The sequence below is a fragment of the Taeniopygia guttata genome, chromosome 2 (assembly GCF_048771995.1).
Source record: "Taeniopygia guttata chromosome 2, bTaeGut7.mat, whole genome shotgun sequence".
NCBI classification, from domain to species: Eukaryota; Metazoa; Chordata; class Aves; order Passeriformes; family Estrildidae; genus Taeniopygia; species Taeniopygia guttata.
This window is the reverse complement of record NC_133026.1, coordinates 47,129,157-47,151,681: the sequence shown is the minus strand read 5'-3', so window position 1 is coordinate 47,151,681 and position 22,525 is coordinate 47,129,157. Positions and strand designations below refer to the sequence as shown.

At 43.9% G+C, this 22,525-nt stretch overlaps 1 protein-coding gene across 1 annotated transcript in view; it reads right to left on the bottom strand.

Annotated features, from left to right (window-relative positions):
- Nucleotides 1-975: 975 nt before the first annotated feature.
- The window catches only part of EEPD1 (endonuclease/exonuclease/phosphatase family domain containing 1), a 61,402-nt gene continuing 39,852 nt past the window's right edge, over nucleotides 976-22,525 (bottom strand). Inside the window, exons 3-7 of the mRNA XM_030265182.4 lie at nucleotides 15,070-15,180; nucleotides 11,589-11,723; nucleotides 10,221-10,353; nucleotides 2,839-3,033; nucleotides 976-2,729 (exon numbers count right to left, since the gene is read on the bottom strand). Coding sequence (XP_030121042.1) covers nucleotides 2,530-2,729; nucleotides 2,839-3,033; nucleotides 10,221-10,353; nucleotides 11,589-11,723; nucleotides 15,070-15,180 — 774 coding nt within the window. The 3' untranslated portion in view covers nucleotides 976-2,529. The remainder of the gene's footprint in view (nucleotides 2,730-2,838; nucleotides 3,034-10,220; nucleotides 10,354-11,588; nucleotides 11,724-15,069; nucleotides 15,181-22,525) is intronic.

Genomic DNA, 22,525 nt, shown 5'->3' with positions numbered 1-22,525 from the left:
TCAGAAAAAAGCAAACTTTTTAAAACCAGTGAGACCACAGTGAGGCACTGTTGATTGCAAAATGAAGTGACCAGGCACATACCTCATACAGATGCTCCATGCAAGGCAGAATTCCACACATAGGTGTCCAATTCCTCCATTTTCCTCACATCTCAGCCCAAGGCATCTTTTTATCCACCAAGAAATCACCTTTCCAGAGCCCTCCTCTGGGCTGAGGAACCTCTGGGCTATAGACCAGCCTCATTAACTTTCCCTACAGCTCACACATGGGTTATGAAGGGGGCTCAGCTCATTTCCCACACCGGCAGCCCCTGTTAACTCATGAGCCAAAGCAAGGGCCCCTGCAGCACCTATGAGCATTATCACCTGCTCAAGAGGCTGCAGGTGCTTCTCTAGACTTCAGTGCCTCTGCACTTATTTATACCTGCAGCAGAATAAATGGAATCTGGCCTTTCCAAGTTTTATTTCAAGAGCCATAAAATAATTTAAGCCTTCCAACATATTTATAGCAGGGAAACACTAGCTGGTACATGAGAGTGAGTGTGGTTTTGGGTATATTATGCCTGTCACCTCATGTAATATTCATCTGACTAAGGCAACTCTATTGCATCTTTGCCTGTTATCCAGTGAGAGTTTCTTGGGGAATCTGGTGCTGCTCAAATTAAAAGAGAGCAGCAAAATTTTGCCTGATTGAAAAGGACAAAGTTGCAGCAAGGATTGAGAATGAAAGCTGGAGCCAAAGTCTTCAGATAGTTTCTTTAATGACCAGAAATAAGGGCCTGCACTTTTCATTTTCAACAGGGAATGTTGAGCAACTAAAGGTACATTTTTGGTCTGATGTTCTGAGTTCTTAGGCATTCATTTGACCTCTTGAAACATCCTTGAAATCTCCCTCAGTCTGAGAGTCACCCCCAGGCTATGCCAACTTTTTCTGGGTTTAGTTTTGCATACAGACAGAAAAGCTGTTCAACTGTGTGTGTTTGCATGGGAATTTATTTAGTTGTTGAGAAATTAGTTATTAGTAAGTCGTTAGAAATGAGGTGGGATCTCAGAAAGTTACAGTAATAAAAATACTGCAAGAATATTTTACTGTTTTGCTCTAAAACCCTCAGTTACAACATTTCCTTTGCTGTCAAGAGTAGTGAACCATGCCAGAGAACTTTCCTCTCAGCAGCAAAATGTGTTGTCATCTGCAGGCCAGAGCAGCAGGCACTGGGTTAGGGGGAAGCTCAGCACCTTTCACACTCAACCTATTTCTCTTGCAGATGCTGAAGTGCTGATATGTTTCCCTTCTGGGTCACTGCTTATTAATTGCTGCATGAAATATCTCATGTAGGTGGTAAATTTGACGCTCCATTCCTGGTGCTGCCGAGGCAGGGCACTGACTGAAGTGCCCCCACCCAGGACATGCAGAGATCCCAAACCCCCTTGGAAGCAGCCCCCATCCCTGCCACACGCTGTATTTGTGAGTTGTGGTGAGTGAGTGAACCAGGCTTATGCAGCAGTGAGGCTCAGGAAAGGGATGCATAAATGCCTGCTCTGCCAGAGGGAGAAACTGAAACCCCCTAAAAAAGTCAGTGGGCAGAGGTCAGTGCATCATGTGGGCCAGCCCCTGCAGGGATCACATGAATTTGGGCTCATCTATAGACCTCCAGGATGCATGGCCTGCAGAACATCAACTCCTAGACAAAGACCCATGGCTACATCTCATTGACGCCAGCTGCAGGCCCAGAGGACAAGGGCTGTTCCTGTGGGATCCCCAGGAGGGAGCAAGGCAAAGGGCACAAAGTGGACCTGGCCATGCAGAGGGACAAGTTGGTGCTTTCCCAGCTCCTGAGAACTATTGTGCAGGGAGAAAACCCAACACTGAATGTTGCCCCAAACAAAAAGAAAAAGTCAAGCTCCAGGAAGCTATTCTGGGCCAAAATTACCTTGCTAGGAGCATAAGGGAGAAGGAAAGAAAGGATGGGGGGGGTGCATACATGGGGCTGCAGAGGAACAGTGTCTCTCCAGGCTGGGGCAGAGGCACCACTTATGTCTCACTGCAGGTCACATAGGGATCAGCTCCAGCAGCTTTTGCAAGTGCTGAATGGCATTTGAGACTTGCCAAGAATGTCCACCACGTCTCTTTTTGGGGCCTCTCTTATTACCTCAATTTACAAGCAGGCAAAGGAAAATAACCATCACCTGCCCTTCCCCCTCCCAGCAAAACCCTGTTCAGCTGCATTTTAGCAAAAAGTTCTTCCAATATTAAAAGTACACTTTATTTTCTGTACAATTTTCGTCCAAATCTCCAGGTGTGGAAATGTCCACTGTGTCCCTAGAAAAAGTTGCAGATTGTTTTGCTTCCATGAGGCTCCATCCATAACTGTCCAGGAGGGGCACAAAGCCAGGACCACCAAAATCAAGTGCTGATGCTTTCTAGGTGCAGGGAGGAGAGCAGGAAGGAGAGGGAGGGGAAGGCAGTCCTGCTCTGCCATGAAGTCAAAGCCTTCCCTGGGCGGCAGGAGAGGTATCTTCAAGTTCACGTCATCGTTCGTGCTTAGTGTGCGAGTCGTTGCGTTCAACCGTCACCCCGTTCCCATTCCGCGTCACCTCCTTCCTGTTCCAGTCCTTTTCCAGGTAAAATTCAGCGAGCACAGGGCAGTGCTCTGAAGCCACCCCACCCCAGGACCAGTTATCGGGGATCCATGGGTTTGTGAGCCCTTCTCGCACGACAGCCCAGTGGCCTGCATCAAAGAGAATGACAGGGAAAATGTTAGGTGACACTGCCCAAAGCAAGGGGCACGCGAGGCTAACCTAGCTAAAGGTTACACAGCTTCACTCAAGCAACTCTACCTGTGAAAACCTTTTTCAAGCTCCGACTGATCCAGATGTTATCCAGCGACTTGGACCCTTGTGGGTTCTTTGTGCTGATGTTGGTGAAGGTGCTGGAAGGGACCAGATGGTGAAACTTCTCCTTCCTCAGGATGTCATGGTCGCTGCTGTCTGGGGCCTGGTTAAAATCTCCAAGGATTATCACATCTTTTTCTCCTAGAAAACAGGAAAAATAGAAAAGAATGGGAGGAATGGACATTCATCACTCAAGTACAAGGGGATTAATGGAAAGAGGGAAAATACAAATACTGACTAAACAAAGTGATTGTACTCTAAGCTCCTGAAAGAAATGCCGTTTGAAGCCTTTTTCACTATTTACGCATGGCTGTTCTCCTCAAGACAATAAAACTAGCCAGTACACATTTGATGCTTGTTTTAAAATAGCATCTCGTTTATTATAGGCTCATAGAATCATAGAAAATGCTGAGTTGGAAGGAACTAGTAAGGGTCATTGAGTCCAACTCCTGGTCCTGCACAGGACACCCCAAGTCACACCATGTGCCTGAGAGCATTGTCCAAACACTTCTTGAACTCAGACAGGCTTTATGCTGTGATCACTTCTCTGGGGAGCCTGTTCCAGTGCCCAGCCACCCTCTGGGTGAGGAACTTCTGCCTAATACCCAACCTAAACCTCCTCTGAACTCAGCTTCAAGCCATTCCCTGAAGTCCTGTCACTGGGCACAAAAGTGAAAACATCAGTACCTGCCCCTCCTCTTCCCCTCCTGAGGATGTTCAAGATCACAATGAGATCTCCCCTCAATCTCCTCTCCTCCAGGCTGAACAGACCAAGTGACCTCAGCTGCTCCTCATACAACTTCCCCGCAAGCCCCTTCACCATCCTCATTGCCCTCCTCTGGGGCAGCTCTAACAGCTTCAAGTCTTTCTTATATTGTGACCCTCAGCACTTGAGATGAGGCTGCCTCAGTGCAGAGCAGAGCAGAGCAGAACAATCCCCTCCCTTGCCTGCCTGGCCATGCTGTGCCTGATGCCCCCCAGGACATGTTTGGCCCTCCTGGCTGCCAGGGCACTGCTGGCTCATGTTCAACTTGCCATCGATCAGGACTCCCAGGACTTTTTTCCACAGGGCTGCTCTTCAGCCTCTTTTTCCTCAGTCTGTGCACACTAGCAAGGTTGCCCCATCCCAGGTACAGAATCTGGAACTTGTTAATCTTCATACGGTTGGTGATTTTCCATCTCTCTAGCTTGTTGAGGTCTCTCTGCAGGACCTCTCTGCCCTCAAGGGAGTTGACAGCTCCTCACAATGTAGTGTTGTTTTCAAACTCCTCAAACTCCTCCTTCAAGTCCCATGTCAATTACTGAAGATACTGAAGAGAACTGGGCCAAGGATGGAGCCCTGTGGAACCCCACTAGTGACCAGATGCCAGCCTGATGTCACCCCATTCACTGTAATTTTTCGGGCCTGATCTGTGACCTGGCTGCTTGCCCATCATGTAATATGGTTATCCAGCTGTGTGTTGGACATTTTGTCCAGAAGGATACTGTGAGAGACAGGCTTTACTGAAGCCCAAAGATTAATGTCTTTTCCTTGCTACTCCCTGTTAGTGACAAACTCAAAGACAAGCAGTTTTAGTCTCAGAGGTTTTTAGAAAAAATCTGTGCCTTTTTTTTGTTGTTTGTTTGGGGGTTTTTTGGGTTTTTTTGGGGGTTTTTTTGTTTTGTTTTGTTTTTCTGCAAGAAATATCTTCTGGCTTTAACTTATATGGGCATTTTTAAAAATAAATTTTCTTTAAGAGTCAAGGGCACTTTTGTGAGGCACCCAGGCAGATGCAGCCTTATGCTGGTATATACCACACTGCCAAAAGTGCAGTGCTCATTCTAACCTCTGCATTTGAAAAATCCCAAGCAATAGGACCAAGGAGTGGTCTGCAAGCCTGATGGCAGAAGATGAGTTGAGAAACCACACAGACACCCCCTGACTACACCAACTTTCTTTTGCCTGGCTGACTGAAGGGATACTGCTCAATCTGGAACAAAAAATTACTTCAGTTACATTTTGTTTCCAACCCTAATGAGTGAGAATAGAAACTCCAGACTCTAATCTCATATCCATGTGTGCTCTCCTAGCCCCACAGATGTGGATGCAGACATTCCACCTGTGTCCTGGGATAAGAGGACAAAGCACACAGCTCCATGCCTATCTCAAACCACTGGCAGAAATATCTGACAAGACAGCTGAAGAATGGTGACAGCTGACCAGAGATGCTTCCATGTCACTGCTTGCCACTGGAGAAGGATGCTGAAGGAGGCACAAATGTGCAAAAAAAAAAATTATGCCAAAGCTGACTTCAGAGGAGCGATCTATGAATAGTCTATAAGCTTTTTCTTTCCTGGGATTGAAGTGTGAGAGCGGATCAGGTGGACAGACTTTCTCTACCATACTCAGTGCTCTGGATAAACCTCTTCATTTTTTGCTGTTGCTATAGAATTTGCTATCCAGGAGAGGGAGCACAAACTCAACTAATCTATTCCACTCCTGTCTCGCAGTGCAGGAAAGACGAATTGGGAAAGGGAAAGAGAGCAAGCGAGACTGAGGGCATGCTATTTAGAAATACTTCAAAACATGGTGCTTGTTAAGATGCAAAGGGGAAATGAATAGTTAGTGAGATTCTGTGTGGTTTCTCTACCCTTTTTAAGTCACAAATCATATTGTAAATAACATGAAGTTTAAATATTATTCTTTAAAGCATTCATTACAGCAGTTTTCCCACCTTTGAAGGAAAAAAACCCACCTGAATCTCAACCTGAGTTATTCTACACTCCATCAGAACCCAAAAGAAAAATCAGTCTTTGTCTAATGGGATGACTGTGCTTGCTGTGATGTGATAGTTGTGCATGCATCTCATAACAAAGATCTCTTGCAAGATCTCTTGCTTGGCAGGACCAGGAATCCTGAAGTGTAACTTTGGTCTTTCAGTGCTAAGATTTGCTTAATGGCCCAGGCAGCACTTGGCTCCTTCCATGCTTTCATCTCCACACTATATGGGAAAAGGCCATTACAGAAACCTCTGGAGCACATCCTTGGTATTTGAAAATTATAGACAGGCTGGAATCTTAACAGCAGTCCCTTGATTATACACAAAATCTATTCCATCTATCCTAAACTACTCATGCTTTTTTTAGCAAATCTTCCACACTACCTCCCTTACATGAAAAATCTATGAAAAAAACACCTCTGTACTTACAAGTGAAAATTTTACCTGACTGAAAATTTTAACCTTTTCATTCTGGAGAAGTTAGAAATAGCAAAGTATAAAAGACCCAGCACTTGGATGCATGCTTGGAAGGAGGTAAGAAGTCAGCCTGCAGCTGACTGCCCAGGGAGGGAATAATGATATTCTTCACCCATTTAAAATTTGTATGTAGAATAACTAAGCATAAAATCATAACAAAGTGTAAAGCTGGCAGACAGAATAGGCTGGAGCATGTTAAAAAGCTGAAACTCCATTTGCCATTGGGGAGAAAAAGGAGTACTTTTGGTTCCCCTCTGAGAGGAGCTTCTGGGGCTCCTCAGACTGCAAAAGAGTGGGGAATACATCTTCCTATGCTAAGCAAGGAAGAGCAAGCAACCAGTTTTCTAAACAACCACCAACTTCACTTCCCCTTTGTCCTGGCTCACTCTCAGCTCTGCTCCTAACTCTGCCAGCTCCTGCAATAACAACATCAAGCACGCCAGAACTGCAGTTTCGTGTCTTGTCTGCCTCCCAAGACCCTGACAGACATCCAGCCATGAGAGGGAAGGAAGTGAATCCGCCTGGATCCTCCTGAGTGTGTGACTCTGTCTAACTGGACACTCCTGGATCTTTCAGCAGATGCAGGGAGCAGAGCTTCCCACAGCAGCTGCAGCTCTCAGGGGTCTCAGGGATGAGCCTCAATGGCTCTCAGCCAAACTTAGCAAAAGTTCTGGAAGAAATCATGCCCTTGCTCATAATGAGAGATGATAACTGATCAAAAAGTGCAATCATGATGTCCCCAGTTATGATAAGATGGAGAGAAAAACAGAAAATTAAGACAATGCTACTGGTGCTGTGCTGTGATTTTCCTTTTTTGGAGGCAATGAGTTTAAGACTGGCAGGGCTTGATTCTGCTCCTCAGGAGCCAGAGGCTCCTCGGTCAATGCAATCTGGTCCTCCTCCTCCTCCAACAGACAGAGCAGCAGGAGCTCTCTTAAGAACCAATCTTCTGCTGCAAAGGTCCCTGACACAGACTGTACTGTCCACAAGGATCCAGAGCCTCCATCTGTTGGGATGTGGTGGCATAAAGCCCACAGCATCCAGGCACATGTCCTGTTCATGACCTCTCAGCAGCACTCCCATACGCATTCACACCCTCTGGGCCCGAAGCAACCGTGCCCTTGTCAATAGAGAACTCCGCAGGTGAAAAAATAAGTCTGGTCTCTTTGCAAAGGCGTTTTCAAATTCACTAAAGCACTGGCAAATTTTGGCAGTGCCTGTGGGTGGCTCTTGGCCAGCAAAGCAAAGCAGAACCTTAACTCAGCCCTCTGCTGCAGTGGCTGAGCTCTGGTGTGCCAATGCAATCAGCTGAGGGACTGACAGTGCCTGCAGAAGGTCTGCAGTATTGAAATCTCTGCAGGAACTGGGAAACCCTCCTTTGCTTCCTGGCAGGCCAAGGGGACATCTGTAGGACACACTTCCTGATATGCCCTTTACCATGCCCTGGATGATTTCCCTCATGAATTAAACAAACTTTTAAATGCTCAAATTCTTCCTGAAAAGAGTGACACACATACGATGAGAAGGATGTGATGTTACAGTGGCTGCTAAGAAGTCTTCTCAGAAGTCTTGTAAGCCCAGTGCCTGATGCATGGGTAACCCATGGAATATGGCCAAGCCACATGGCAGAAGGTATCACAGAATCACAGCATGGTTTGTATTGGAAGGGACCTTTAAAGGTCATCTAGTTCGAACCCCCTGTAGGACACATCCTACTAGACCAGGTCATTCAAAGCCCATCCAACTTGGCCTTGAATGCTGCAAAGGAGGAGCATCCACAGCTGCTCTGGGCAACTTGTGCTTCACCACCCTCACAACCACAATTTTTTTCCTAATATCTCATCTAAAACTACCCTTTTTCAGTTTAAGGCCATTTTCCCTTGTTCCATCACTACATGTCCTCGTAAAAAGTCCTTCTTCAGCCCTTTCATAGGCCCCTTTCAGGTACTGGAAGACTGCTGTGAGATATTCCCTAAGTCTTCTCTTCTTCAGACTGAACAACCCCAGATACTTCAGCCTTTCTTCACAGGAGAGGTGTTCTAGCCCTCTGTTCATCTTCACAGCCCTTTTGTGGACTTGCTCCAACAGGTCCATGTCCTTCCTACATTGGGGATCCCAAAGCTGGATGCAGCTCTCCAGTGGGGTCACATGGGAGCAGATTAGAGAGACAGAATCCCCTCCCTCGCCCTGCTGGCCATGGTGCTTTTGATGCAGCCCAGGATGAGGCTGACTTTCTGGGCTGCAGGTGCACGTGGCTGGGACATATCCAGCTACTCATCCACCAGCACTTGCCAGCTCTTCTCCTCAGGACTCTCTCGATCCACTCAGCACCCTCATCCCTGTGTCCAGCCACTACCAGGACATCCAGAATAACATCTGTGCGCTGCCCATGGTCACCACACTGGAGATGAACTGGTGGAGCTCTTGAGAGAAGACAGAAGAGCTGCTTCAAAGAGCAGCTAACAGCCACGGCATCTCTCCAGTACTGATGAAGGGAAGTAAAGAGAGGGGAAAAAGGAACTAGGATCCACAAACCTAATGGGAGAAATATGGGGATCCTACGCCCTGCGTTAAGGGAGGCTGTGGATAGTAAACAATGTTCCTCAAATGCTCACCTGCCTCTTAGTAAGAATAAAAGATAATAGAACAGGCATCTGTTAGCAAAATGGGAACAGAAACTCAAATACAGTACCCACAGAGAAATCAGTTCTTACTGCCCATATTTTGTGGACTAATTTGGAAGAAATTGAAGGATGGTGGTAATTTTAAACATGAAATTCATTTTGGCAGGGTAATTCAGTACTTCAAAGTCACATGTGTGCACTACCATTTCCTTAGGAGACCACACCTGCATCCCACAAGTTTGGAAAAATCTGAATTTTTTCTTTTGTGAAAGACTAAGCCAAGAACAAGCATGCTCCAGTAATGTGCCTGCCATATGAAAATTAAAACATGAAATAAAGGTAACACCAACAGTCTAAGTTTAGATGCAGTGGAAGTGCAGCTCAGTTGACTTCAGAAGAGCTACACATTTATCCCATGTTTCAGTTCAGCCTTTGGGGATTAAACAAATGATCCTTTTGTTTACCTTCATCCTTTCCAGTTTTAAAGTACGTGGAAAAATACTTAAATCAGTAGCACTTAAAATAGCTCTGACTGGCTTCTGCAGCTCACAAGTAACTACAATAGAATGTGTAGAAAAACTGCAAATACCTCTTGAGTTATACAAGAGGGATATTAACACTTCCTAGTAACTAAACTTGCTGAGCTGGGCCAAGTTGAAAATCATCACACGAATAACCTTGCAACCCTTTCACATCTTTCTTAAGCAGTAAACAAAGGGCTAGACATTTCTGTTCCAATAACAGGATCAGCAACATTTAGAATCTAAACTGCTTTTTCTGCTTCACAGGAAGTTAAACATAATTGCAAGCTTCAAAGTAAAAAGCAAATTCACAGAAATTAAGTAAAGAAATCCAGCTGCCTATTTCAGTGCTCAAGCTCAGGTCTAAATTCTGATGTCATTTCATCCTGGTGTAAAGCTAGAGCAACTTATTTGAAATAAACAAAATTATTCCACATATTACATCCAGGTACCAAAACAGGTTTTGGTCTCTTTTCTCATTAGCAGTCATCTGCGAATTTGTATTGGGTTTTCTAAAGAGCTTCCAATTATCAAAATAGAACCTATTTCCCTTGGAAGAAAAAAAATAAATAAGCTTTGCTTTGATGACAGGTAGGTGTCATTTCCTCAAAGCACTTAAAATAGGGTTTTAACTCTAGTGACTTTTCTTTCCTTTGAACTTGCTGTTACGGTAGCACAAAAACAGAAGGAATTTAATTTGAAAAAATGGTGTCAAAGCCAGTAGGATCTCCAGTGCTGTTTGTGTTAGTTAGGAAAGACTGTAAGACAATGAGCAAGGGAAAAGCACATTTGTCACGCTATGCATCACACAAATATGGGTAAAGACAATTGTGAGGCTGATAAGGGTATTTCTGAAATGCTCACTGAGACAAAGTTCACTCTTTAAAAAATTCCTTTGAATTAGATAGCGTGCATGTGATAGCTGGCAGGAAAAACCCCTGCCTTACCTTTCAGAGTCTCCTGCAAACTCTGCGCACAGGCTGCCAGTTTGTGGCTGTCGTGGTTCTTGCCGGTGTTCTCTCCTGCGGAGGGTGGCAAGGCCAGGTGAAGGTTAACCACGGTCAGATCATTCATTCCAACCTGGGAGGGCAAGGAGGAGAAATCGATGCCGTGCACGCGGGGAATGGAAGGTCACAACACAAAACCACGTGCCAGGTCCCAGTACTTTCAGTAGTAAATCTGGGGCAGTAGGACTCACGCCGCTGTAAATGTGGTGTGCCTTGGTGTGTCTCAGTGTGAGGAGGAAGAGGACGGAGGCATTTGCATTTTGCAGCTTTGTTTGCAGTAACCTCATACCCTCTCAGTTCTGGGGAAACTGGTTTGCATTAGCAAACAGCTTCCTTTCACCACTGTGGTGAAAAAGTCAGCAGAAAGAAGTCAGCTGCTTATGAAAATGAGTTTATGTAAAACCAGTTGCTAATAAGCTACAAATAATGTCATGGTCATTACAGGGGCTAATTACTACTGTCTTGTGATTAGCCCTGGCTTGTCACAGAGACTAACCAAGAAGCTTAATGTACCTTGAAAGGAGTTGTTGGCTCCCTGAAATCTCCTGCTCACCTTCTGAGAATTACTTTGACCTATTTCTATGATCAATTAATTACTAATACTTTATTTATTAATACTTATTCAATTAATGCTTCTCTCAAAGCATTGTCAGAGATGTCAAGTTCCCTAAACTGGACCCTTCGATCACAGCCTGTGTGGAGATGGGCTCTCTCTGCTCATCTGTTTGCTCCAGCATATGCCCAAGAACTGGCTCTAGAAGTGATGATGCTCTTTTGGACAGGTTTAGCCCCGGTGAAAAAGCTATAAAATGGAAATTCTGAAGTGTGACAGCAACATAACATAGGCCAGCTCAAATCTCACTGGAGCACTGTGCCTTAAACACACACATAGTCTCATATATATATACATATATACATATACATATATACATATATATATATATATATATATATATATATAAAACCCATCTCCATTCTTCCTGCACTCATCCCTTTTTGTAGCACTGACAAGAATCCCAGGCCTGTGGCCTGGCTGCTATTAAGCATCCACTGACTGTCAGGCTCTCAAATACTCCCTTGCAGCAGGGCTTGCTCCCACAGGAGCAAGGGAAGGACTGACTGTGGTGAACTACCACATGTATTAAGGTGCATTAAGCACCTATCCATAATCAAGTCATGGGACAGTGATAAGAAGGGTCAGAGGCTCATGCAAATTTTTATCTGTGAGAAGGCTGTGTCTCTTTTCATCACAGCCAAATTCTTTTTAGTAAAAGTTCTGAAAGGTTGGACTGGCACTGTGGCAGTTACCTTGAAATGTGCAAGATAAGGATGAGGATATGAGTGCCTCCCATTGCCATTAGTCTGTGCAGTCTCTTGAGATGAGGCATCTTTCAGCTCAATGCCAGCTGTTGTATCCCAGAGGAAGCCAGAATATTCAACTCCCTGGAATTAAAAAGGAAAAAGAGAAATGCCGGTCACAAGATGGTAAAAACAAAACATTCTGCTCAAATGTAGCTCAGTATGTATGTATGTATGTATGTATGTATGTATGTATGTATGTATGTATGTATCTATCTATCTATCTATCTATCTATCTATCTATCTATCTATCTATATCTAGGCATGGTGCCTGCTGAGGGCAGGAAGCCAAATTGGCTGTGGCCAAGCATAAAGGAGAAACAGCTTCCTGGGCTATCAGTGGAAGATACAGAGGACAAATAGGCTTCTTCAGTTCACCCCTGCCAAAACTCCCACCTGACGTGGGAGGAATGCTTCCTGGGAAGCTCCACTGACTTCATGGGAGAGTGAGTGTGCCAAGCTGAAACACGCATCACTCTGCTACTCACAGCCCTCACACCTGCACACTGGCTATTGGACACCTAGTTAATTCCACACTGCTCCAGTAAAGCCAAGGACTTAATAGTCTGTTTTATCTTCTACAAGCAGAGCATGGTCAGGACCACTGCAGGGGTGAAGGATGCTGCCTTTTGTGCGTGTTTGGCTAATGTGTCCCCATTTCCTCCTACTCCAGGCAAGGCATTGGATACCTCTGAGCGTGGTCAGTAATCAGGCAGCTTGTTACTCACATGATTAATTGACTAACCATGAGTTTGGTGCCCTGAGGTCTCACTGGGTGTCTGCTAGGGCTTGCAGCAGATAATGCTGTGCATAGTTGTTCCTTCTCCCCAGGCTCCACACCACCTCACAACCTTTTTTCACCCGCATACTATAAATATCTGGGCCCCTTCACTCTCTTAGTGTGAAATCTGGTCTAGACCTCTTAGCCCTGTCAATTTTTCTGTCTCTTTTCCAGCTTGAATGTTTCATGCTCAGCTCTCTGCTCCTTTCAGCTCTGCTTCTATGATCCTGATGGGCTTCTTTCTTGATTACTTCATGATGTGCAATTGGCATTTTCAGAAAGCTGTCACACCAGCAGCAGTTTCTAATTCAAAGACTGTCAGCCTCTTTGCCCATCACCCAGACACCATTTCCCTTGGCATCATTCAAACCCACTTCCCTTAGCAAATCACAGTTAAATCCATTGCAAGGAAGAGTTTTCTCCATTTCAGCTGCAATAAAAAATTGTTAACTGATACACTGATTTCCCAAGAGCCTTGAAAGGATTAAGGTTGGTTCAAATTCTTCGGTAGCTCCTTTGATAAGTCACCTTTAAAATACTGAGGAAATTATTCCACCAGTAAGAAGCCTAAGGTCTAAAATCTGATAGAGGAAAAGATGTGGAAGAATAAAACTGCTGTCAACAGTTGTTGGCTATTTCCAGGCTCCAGACTTTGTATCAACATGGCAGTTAAAAGTAATTGCCTGGTTGAAATGCTCAGGCTTTATGGAAGCACAAGCCAGAAGCACCATCCACCATTTTTGTCTTATTTAACCCGACACAGCATCCCAAAATCAGCTGGTGCCAAAGATGCTTTGCTCTTGCGGTTACACTGTGTTAGTTCATTGCATTTGTGTACACTGTGCTCAAACCTGACAGACTCACTAACTAGCCCCAGAAAGAGAAGAAACTTCTTGGCTTACTGAAGGGCTCTACAGCTCAGCCAGATTCTGGTTAAAAAGAAAAGTCAAGTAGATAAAATTTCTATTCTTAGTTTGGTTTTGATTCTATTTCTATTTCTAAAATTTCTATTCTTAGTTTGGTTGCACATTTCTCCCATAATTTTGGGAACCATTCATCCTTACATACCTACCAGTAAAACAAGGTGGATGATCATTTTTATTTAGGCACCCTGTAGTCAAAGCTGCCATTGTTATCTTTGGAAGTACAGCTCAAGAAAGAACTGACTAAAGACTCTGAATTTAACATAGAAATTCTGAGATATTTATTAATAATTCTCAGTAAGAAAGAAAAAAATGGAGGGAACAACTTTGACAACTTTACACAGCCATTTATATTCAGTGTTTTAATGATCTGGCCTAACAAGAGATCCCAAAGGAAAACTCCAGCCACAAATAAAAATGTCCTGAGGCATTTACATTCTGCACTGCAATTAAGTGTGAATTGTATTAAACTTTAGACACATTCAGACACTCTCTGTCTTTCCAGACCCTTATTGACACTCAGTATCTGTCTAGCTAGAGTACAATCCTTGTCCTGCTCAAGTGATGGGTTTTGATTTGTTTGGATTTATTTTTCCCTCATTCTTGGGTTTTTCTCAGAAGGGCAATAAAAGGAGGTGCACCTGCAAAAACATGAGTCCAAAACCAGAGAAGGGTGATGCAACCTGATTTGGAAAAGCCAAAATAAAGAAATGTGGATTCTAAGCAGCATGGCTATAGGACGTAACTGCAGCCACATATTTAGTAATAACAGTGCTCAGAATAAATAATTCTGGATTGTTGAAGACTGCCCCATGTGCTAACAGGCACTACTTGTTATGTGACAGCTCTCAGATCCCGCTTCTACCCACAACAACATCCACACTGCAATAACTGCACCATGAGAACAACCCTGTTCAGCAACAACAGTCTCCAGCTCAAAGAGGGCACTGCTCCGAAAACTCATTAGCATCCTTAAAGGCGAAAAAGAGATGTTAGTGATGTCCAGCCCAGTGCAGCTACACTATGAATATTCTCAAGGGTAGGCACGTGCAGCTGTCGCCACCTTAACAAATAAGTACCTCCCTGCAGTACACATTTAAACATATATATATATTTTCCCAGAGCAGAAGATGCTGCAGGGAAAAGTACAGTGCAGCATGGTGCAGATTTCAAATGGAGTCCACAGTATTTTAAACACCTGTGCCGAGGACTCTGGGGAACACAAAAGGTAAACCCTTCCAGGTGAGGATAGCAGGCTGCAGGGCTCCTCTGAGGACTCTTCACTTGAAAACTAGGAAAATGGTAGGAAAATGGGAAGGCCTTCTGAATATCAGCCAGTGTAGCACCAGGGAGCAAGCTCAGGTGACTTTCACAAAAAATGTCAAAAGTACTGCAGCCTGCCAGGGGAAAAACTCAGGACTCTTACCTTGTCCAAATGCATAGCTTTTCCTTTATATATCTGTACTGCTTTTGTCCATCTCCCCCAAAAACACACACACCAAATACACACACACCTTCCTCCTTACAAGTGCGCCACAATTCTTCCAAAACATAAATTGTACAGTCAAATTAAAAGCTACAGGAACAGCCAGCTTAAAAAACAAGAAATGCAGACCTTGCCAAAAAGGATTTGCAAAAAGTGTTGTCTTAAACATTCAAACTATGTCCTTGGTTGGGGGGGGGGGGGGGAAGCAAAACCAAAGTTCAAACTTAGGGATTAATGTACCTTGTGTAGCTGGCCTGAGGGTTTTTCGGAAACAACACCCTTCCAACATCCTCTAGGGCCCTTCCACTTGCGGATGTTTGGCAGCGTCGGCTGGTTCAGCTCCATACAAAACTAGAGAGAGAGGAAAGGGGAAAAAAATAACATCAGCTTGGAGAGTTTTTTTAAAAAAATTGCAAAATAAAGTGTGTAGTAAAGCACTGGTAAGTGGTACAGATGAGGACAGGCTGTGCTCTCTGCCTTCCCTGAAAGCTTGCAAAGGAGGTGGTCTGAGCCACATCCCAGGTTGACTCACCCCCAAACTGGACATAAATAAAAACTAAAATAACTCAGTGCAAATGCTGCAAGTAGAACATTTATCCCTCAGACCCTTTTCTTTTCCTCCAGAGCTACTTGTTTGATTGGAAAGGGATTTCCTCTGTGCTGCCTCGGAAGATGCTGGCTGCACTATATCCCACTCCTGCCTGGGGCTTCACAAACAGCTGCTGAATCCTCCTGGTGCCAGGAGGCCTCCATAGCATGGCTGGCCCCACTCCAACCACACAGCCACCAGCACAACATCAGAGGAAGGGTGTAGGCCAAGCTCAGTATCTGGAATTCTGGGGTTAAGGCTCCTCTGACTTTAAGCCAGGGACACGTGCTTGATTTCCTCCGCGCATGAAGGAAGCAGCTGCACCTTTGCACACAGTTCTAGCACGTCCTTCTCATGCTTCCCAGAGGTGCTCATTTCCTTGGTCACCCCTGAACAGCCACAGCACTCAGACACTATTACATGTCCAAGCTCATGGTCAGAGCTAGAGAGGCTGCATCCCAATGCCCAGCAGATCAGATGTACCAGAACTGTGGACACTGTGGAGGGCCCCTGAATCTACCTGTGTAACATCTTGAGATTGAAATAAAAGTAACTGACTAACTAACTAAATAAGAAAAGCCACCCTGGAATTTCTGGGATCTGAAACTCCTTTGTGCAGACAAATGAAATACTTTTTGTTAGCAGTTTTTCAAAACCAGGCTCAACAGGAGCTAGAGTCCTTTGCAAGGCTGATGTTGGCTCCAATCAGGCTCTATCTGGAAGCTGGCAGGGATAGGCAGCAGCTGGATGCCCTGATTGTGGCAGAGGTTTGGCTGTGGGCAAAGAGGCTAGGAAAAAATCATCCCTGCGGAAGAGCAACAGGGAACTTCCACTGTGCATCATCTTGCATCATACTGGAGAAACTGGGTTGAAATGCAGAGGCTTTCACAGCGAAGAAGGATCCTCAGACAAAGTCTTGGATCCACAACACCCCTCCAGATCAAGCAGCAATTTAACAAAGGATTTGCAAGGTAAAGAATAACCTTGTGTGCACAGTGACTCTTTGCAGTGGGATATGTCTAACAGTTTGAAGAGCTACAGAGCCACACAGATATAAGTATTTCCTACACAGATACCAATAAAATGATGGGATAGTTATTTTCATCTTTATCTTTTGATTCAGAAACTAAAATCAAATCCTGATCTTTCACTGACCCCCTTGCCTGCAAGTTCAGCATTCTGCAGACTGAAGCTGTAGGCATTGATCCTCGGATACACCCGTATTTGCCTCAGAAGGCCAAGGGCTGCTTTGGATGCACACCCAAAGCAAAAATGCTTGGCACAGCTTTTAGAACAGTTTTCTGACGTGCAGAGGTTGGCTAGGCCTTCTTATTCAAGATGCCACAGTAACACTGTCACCCATTATGGACCTTCCTTCAGGCAGTGCTGGGGCTGGGCTGATTTACGGTACTCAGAGGCAGGTAGGGTGTTTGCACAGCCTGGGAACAGCTCTGGTCTCAGGTGATCACCAGGTGCTACCCCAGCTAAGACAATAAATCACGGCAGCAATAATTACTCACTTCTGATGCCATTCTGATGTCTTCAAACAGAGTGGATTTGGTCAATGAGTTTTTTAACACTTAAATAACTTGAATTAGAAAAACAAAAATATTGTTGAAATTAGGAGTTCAACTGTAACCTGACAAAAGTCTTATCTCTAGGTTGCAGCTGTCTAGAAGGTCCAGCCAGCATAAAGCATATGACAGGATTGAAAAAATCCTACAGAAACCATCATTTTATTAAAAAGAGCATCTGCAGTCGACTAGTTTGAATAGTTTGTTTCCTTCAAATTTATTTTTTTAAGGCCTTTATTTGACTTTGTGGAAACAAAAAGACAACAAAGAAGATAACACAGTTTGTTCAGAAAAAAAAAAGCCCATTCTGGGTACGGCTGCAGCCACGGAGAACTTGGCCTACAGCAGCTGATTTCAATCTGTACTCATTTTCCAAGGCTTACAGGCACACATATTTTGAAGCTGTGACAGCATACTTGCTGAGGTCATGTTTTTTTGCTGAAGTGAGAATGGCATTTTTCAAATCATATTGTTCTGCCCACAAAACCCAACGTCAACCAACATTACGCTTCCCCTCATGCAGCAAAAATATACAGACAAGCTCCTCATTGGGAATGCAAAAAATGCCTTTCCTCTTTTGCAAAGCTAAGTTAGAGCTATGCCAACCCCTTTGAGAGTGCAATTATTAAAGTGGTAAAGAAAAACCAAAAATAAAATCTCAGTCAATCAAAACAACTTCCCCTTCCCCCCCGCCCAACACCTCCCCCCCCAAAAAGAATCCTCCTAAGGAAAAATGCTCTAGTTTTTTCTCTAGAGCCTTTCAAGGTGCAAGTTTCCTGAAATTCAATCCACTTCTTCGTTATAATGTACATATACCAAGTCAAAGCTCATACACATACACACACCCTGTGAGACCAACAGCACCAGGGCTTATTTACACAGATGCTCTGTGGTCTCTCGGCCAGCTGGGTGCTGGTTTTTGTGGGATAGGCAGTGCTGCCAAGGAGCAGGAAAATGACAGCACCAAGCTCCAAGGCATACTCTAAACAAAGGGAAGCCTGTGCTTGTGAGAGGTCAACGTCCTTGTGCCAGGTCTGTTGGACCTGTCCTGTCCGTTGGATTCAATGATCCTTAACTTTTCCAACCAAAAACTAGTCTGCAGTTCTATGATTGCCTCCATCTGACATACAAGGCACCAATAAGAGCCACTACCTCAGGAACTGGGACAAGCTCTGTTGGAATTGCTGATAAACAACACATCATTTTCCCAAGAGGAGGATCCAAAGATGCAATTGCTCTTTGTTCACCCTGATAAAGAGCTGGCACCTGATCCTCCCTGCCAGTCCAGAAGCAGAGACAGGCTCTTATGGCTTACTTAGGAAGAGAACAGAGGGCAGCTGGAAGAAGCTGGAGAAATGCACATTTGAGGAGTGACGGGAGAAGCAAAGGCAATGGGTCTTGGACTAATTTGGGAGCAGAGGAAAAAACATATGCTGGGCCAGCACAGCTGGAAGCCATAAGGCAGTTACAGTCTTCCTAACACACCTATCTACCTCCCCAGGGCACTCCAAGCACTGCAAGAACATCTAACTTGTGCATAAAGTTCGGTGTCTTCCAGTGCAACAACCCTGCCCACTAGTAGAGCTGCCAGCGAGCACTCTGCAATTCTGCACACAAGCAGCTCCCACCACCTCTTCTTCAGGATGCCCTAGTTACTCTGTGTTTTATTTTGGGGTGCTATTTGTGCAGCCAACCCCATTTGTGCAGCAGGGTCATCCTTCCCAGATGATGACACCACTGCATGTTGAACATCTTGGCCTGCCCAGCATTACTGCTGTAATGCCACGTCTGGGGACCACCCTGAGCCAGCGACCTCCCTTGTGGTGAACATCTTTTGCTCAAAAAGAAGATGGGCTACTCCTCAACTCCGAGGAAGCTAAATGTGATCCAGGAAAACAATGCCTTAGGGTTTAATAAATTACACATTTCTTAATAGCCAGTGATTACTCTTTGGAGGATGCCTTTATTTCAGACCTGGAGTCAGAGCAGAGGCTGTAAGAAGGGCATAGGGAGAAAGAGCAGTCAAGAGGAGATTGCAGGGTGAGCCTGTTGTTGTGGCATGGTACATCTAGGTGCAGTAATGATCACCTGGACTTCAGAAAGGTACTCAAAGTAATTAAATATCCATTGCGGTTAACTACCAAGCTGTCAGGCTAAAAGGGCACTGCAGTTGAGGTAAACAACTACTTGCTTCATCAAAGAAAAGGTGATTTTGGTTCCTCTAATGGGGAAGAGAGATGAGAATGACAGAATAAATTTTCCCTTTCTAGATGTCACATATGCACAGTTACTTTTCTTTTAATAAGCACTAGAGGGAGCAGCTTTAATGAGTACCAGAAATGAGTAAGAAACATCTATCAATTCCTTATCTTCTCAGCTATGTGTAGGTATCATATTAGAAAAGATTTGTCTTTTCATTGGGAAAGACACTTGCAGTTTGAGCTAAGGGCTGTTTTGTGCTACAGAGCATCTCCAGTATGATGGACTTGGTGCATCCAGGAAGAGTAAACAGAAGAGCTCTAAGACAGACCTTGTAAACTGAGCAGTGATGCTTGAGGAGAAGGCCCACAACACTCTCCAAAAAAAATCCCATCCTGAAATATGATCAAATTTATTTCTGATAGAAGATACAACAAAATTGACAGTGGCTTCATGAGACCATCTGGCAATGCTCATTTTTAATCCATACTTGATTTCCCTGCTCTATCCCTATGTACTGTATAAATTAAGAATTAAATGCACATTATCCTTACTTTATTCATCCAACTGTATGCTTATTTCTAATTGAAAAAGCAGACTTGAACACCCCTAATCCAAATCCAATCTACCACAGGACACAGCTACAGCTGGCTCACCCTAATGAAGCCTGACCCAGAAAGCCAGGAGCAGAAACATTGCAAATATTTCCAAGAACCTGAAACCAACACCTTTGGTTTTCAAGCAAAACTTTCCGATCTGGCTTCCAGAAGATGAGTGGTTTGTTAGATCAGGTTTGTGAGGTGGAAAAGCAGAGTTGGGGGCTGAAGAGACTTGTGGGTGCTGTATTTTATTGTATTGGCTATTGAGGTAGGGAAAGATCAGAGGCTTCGGGACTGTTGCCCTGCTGTAGTCGCACGTGACAGCACAAGGCAAGTCAAGAAGAGATCAAAGACACAGCGAGGCCAGGTTGCTCAGCACACTTGTGCAGCTGAGTAACATTGAATGTACTTCCCACAGGCTGGAGCAACTCAGGAAGGGGACACAGAGGAACATCAGGTATTTCAGTGACACCTGGATTCTCCTATACCCAAATGTAACAGCAAGGAAGGAAGTGTTATTATGATTAAAGCCTGTAACTAGCACTCATCACTGGATCCAATTCCCACTGACAAGAATGTTGTCTCAGGCCTTCACTGCTTGTTTGCCTTTCTCTCAAGCATATCCCTTTCCTGTTTGCAACACGCTCAAAAAATACACATAAGAAAGAGATGCATTCCCTGCTGTGCGGGATGCACTTACCAGCTCTATTCCACATAAGTAGCATGTGGGAAAACTGGAGTGACCCTATTTTAAGCTATAACATTTTTCACATGCCCATTCAAATAGGCCCTTTCAGGAAGACTCCATTAAAGACTGCATAATCTTTACTGCTTGTGTTGATCATGTATTGATATTACACAAAGGCAGATAGGGGTCTGATAGGCAGGTAATTATGTCTGTTTTCAAAGAAGAACACCCCCCCCCCCCTTCAGGAAATCAGTTTCAGTCTTAGCCATATGAATAAATTTGTGATGGAAAAAGTTTTCTCTTTCTCAATATTGTACAAAATTCTACAATGGCATTAGAGCTGAGGAAATAATTTTTAAAAACGTAAAAGTTTCGGAGAAAAATTCTTGGAAAAATAAAAAAATAAAAAAGGAATCAATCCACTGAAAAGGCAAAGGACATAGATTCATGACTAGAAAACTTATCTGTCCCTTTGGCCATACCAGCATGTCCTAGTTGTACTGGGTCATTGAGACCTGGGGCAATACCTTCCCATCCTTTCTGTACTGCTTTTTTCTTCCTAGAACTAAATCAAAACATCCAGATTCATGACCAAATAAATTCTTCCTACCCTCCACCTTCTTCAAGTTACCTAATTCACCCTTCAAAAAACTCTATACACTGATTGCAATAGGTGAAATCAAGGCAGAGCCCTTCAGCACAGCCACATATTCACCCCTTGTCTTTCTTCAGAAATAATACGAGACCCATAGGCACAGTCTCTGCATACCTCTGTGTGCTATAGACATACAAAGCTCATTTGTTGGGATAATGTGCAAATTGGGGTCCCAAAGCTTGGTCCATCTGAAGGCATCTATAGATTTTTCCTCAACTCAAGACAGCCATATCTACCAGGTCTCCATGCAGAACATTTGTGGGTTCTTAATTTTTCATGTTTCCATTCACAAGCTGACTTTTTTCCTTGTACTTCGGTAGATACACTCATTTGACAGAAGATGTTTCATGACTACTTCTTTTCATACTCCTAAAGAGTTTTTTTTTTATTTTAAACATACTTCATAAATTAAGGCTCAAGAGGTCATCAAGGATAGTCACAAATTTCTTCTGGAAGTCATTTCAAGACAGAGTTTTATACTTCATAAGTAGGCACTATAATCATTAACAGCTATAATGGCATGCCAAGGGGATTGACATGATATAAAAAGGAATAAAAAGAAGCCCTGGTGACTGTGAGAATATCTTTTTTATCAGGCTGGTTATACCAAAGTTGAGTGTTTGAGTTCAAGTAGTTGCACTTTGTTGCCATCAAATAGTACCCAGCCCAACAGAGTAGCTGTGCAAAAATCACAGAATCATTAAAATCCCAACCATCCATACAGCAGTTGTCTGGAGACAAACTATGTGTTCATTTGGACTGGATATCAGGTATTAGTCAACCAGGAGTCAATGGCTTCCTGGGAACACATTTTTATGGTTTGGTTTGTTTCTTGTTTGTGTAGGTTTTGGATGTTTGCTGGTTGTGGGGTTTTTGTGAGGTTTTGTTGGGGTTTTTTTGTTTGTTTGGAGGTTTTCTTCATTTTTTTTCTTAGGGCGTGGGGGTTTGGTTTTTATGCTTTAATCCTGGGTCAATTATTTTCCCACGAAACCCAAGAATCAATTTTGGCGGTGCGGTGTAAAATGACACCACTGTGAATATAACCTTACTCACCCAGGAACTACCAGGACCGCATGAGCTGACAATAAGTTTATCAGAACCTAGCCCTTAATATCAGAAGCAAATAGAAAACCATCCTATGAAACATGAGATACAAAAGTGATAAGGAAAAGTAGATTATTCACCAACTAAAAGCACCCCAAACAAACTGACTGGTGAGCTCTTATCGATTTGCCCTCATCTGAATCTCCTCATCTGCATACCACCTTCAGCCAGAGGAGAAGAGGAAAGGGGGAAAATGTACTAACGCAAAAGTAAAACAAATAAAACTGACAGGGAACAGGAAAATCACAATATTTTAATGTTGTTAATCAAAGAAAGCTGCTTAAGCAT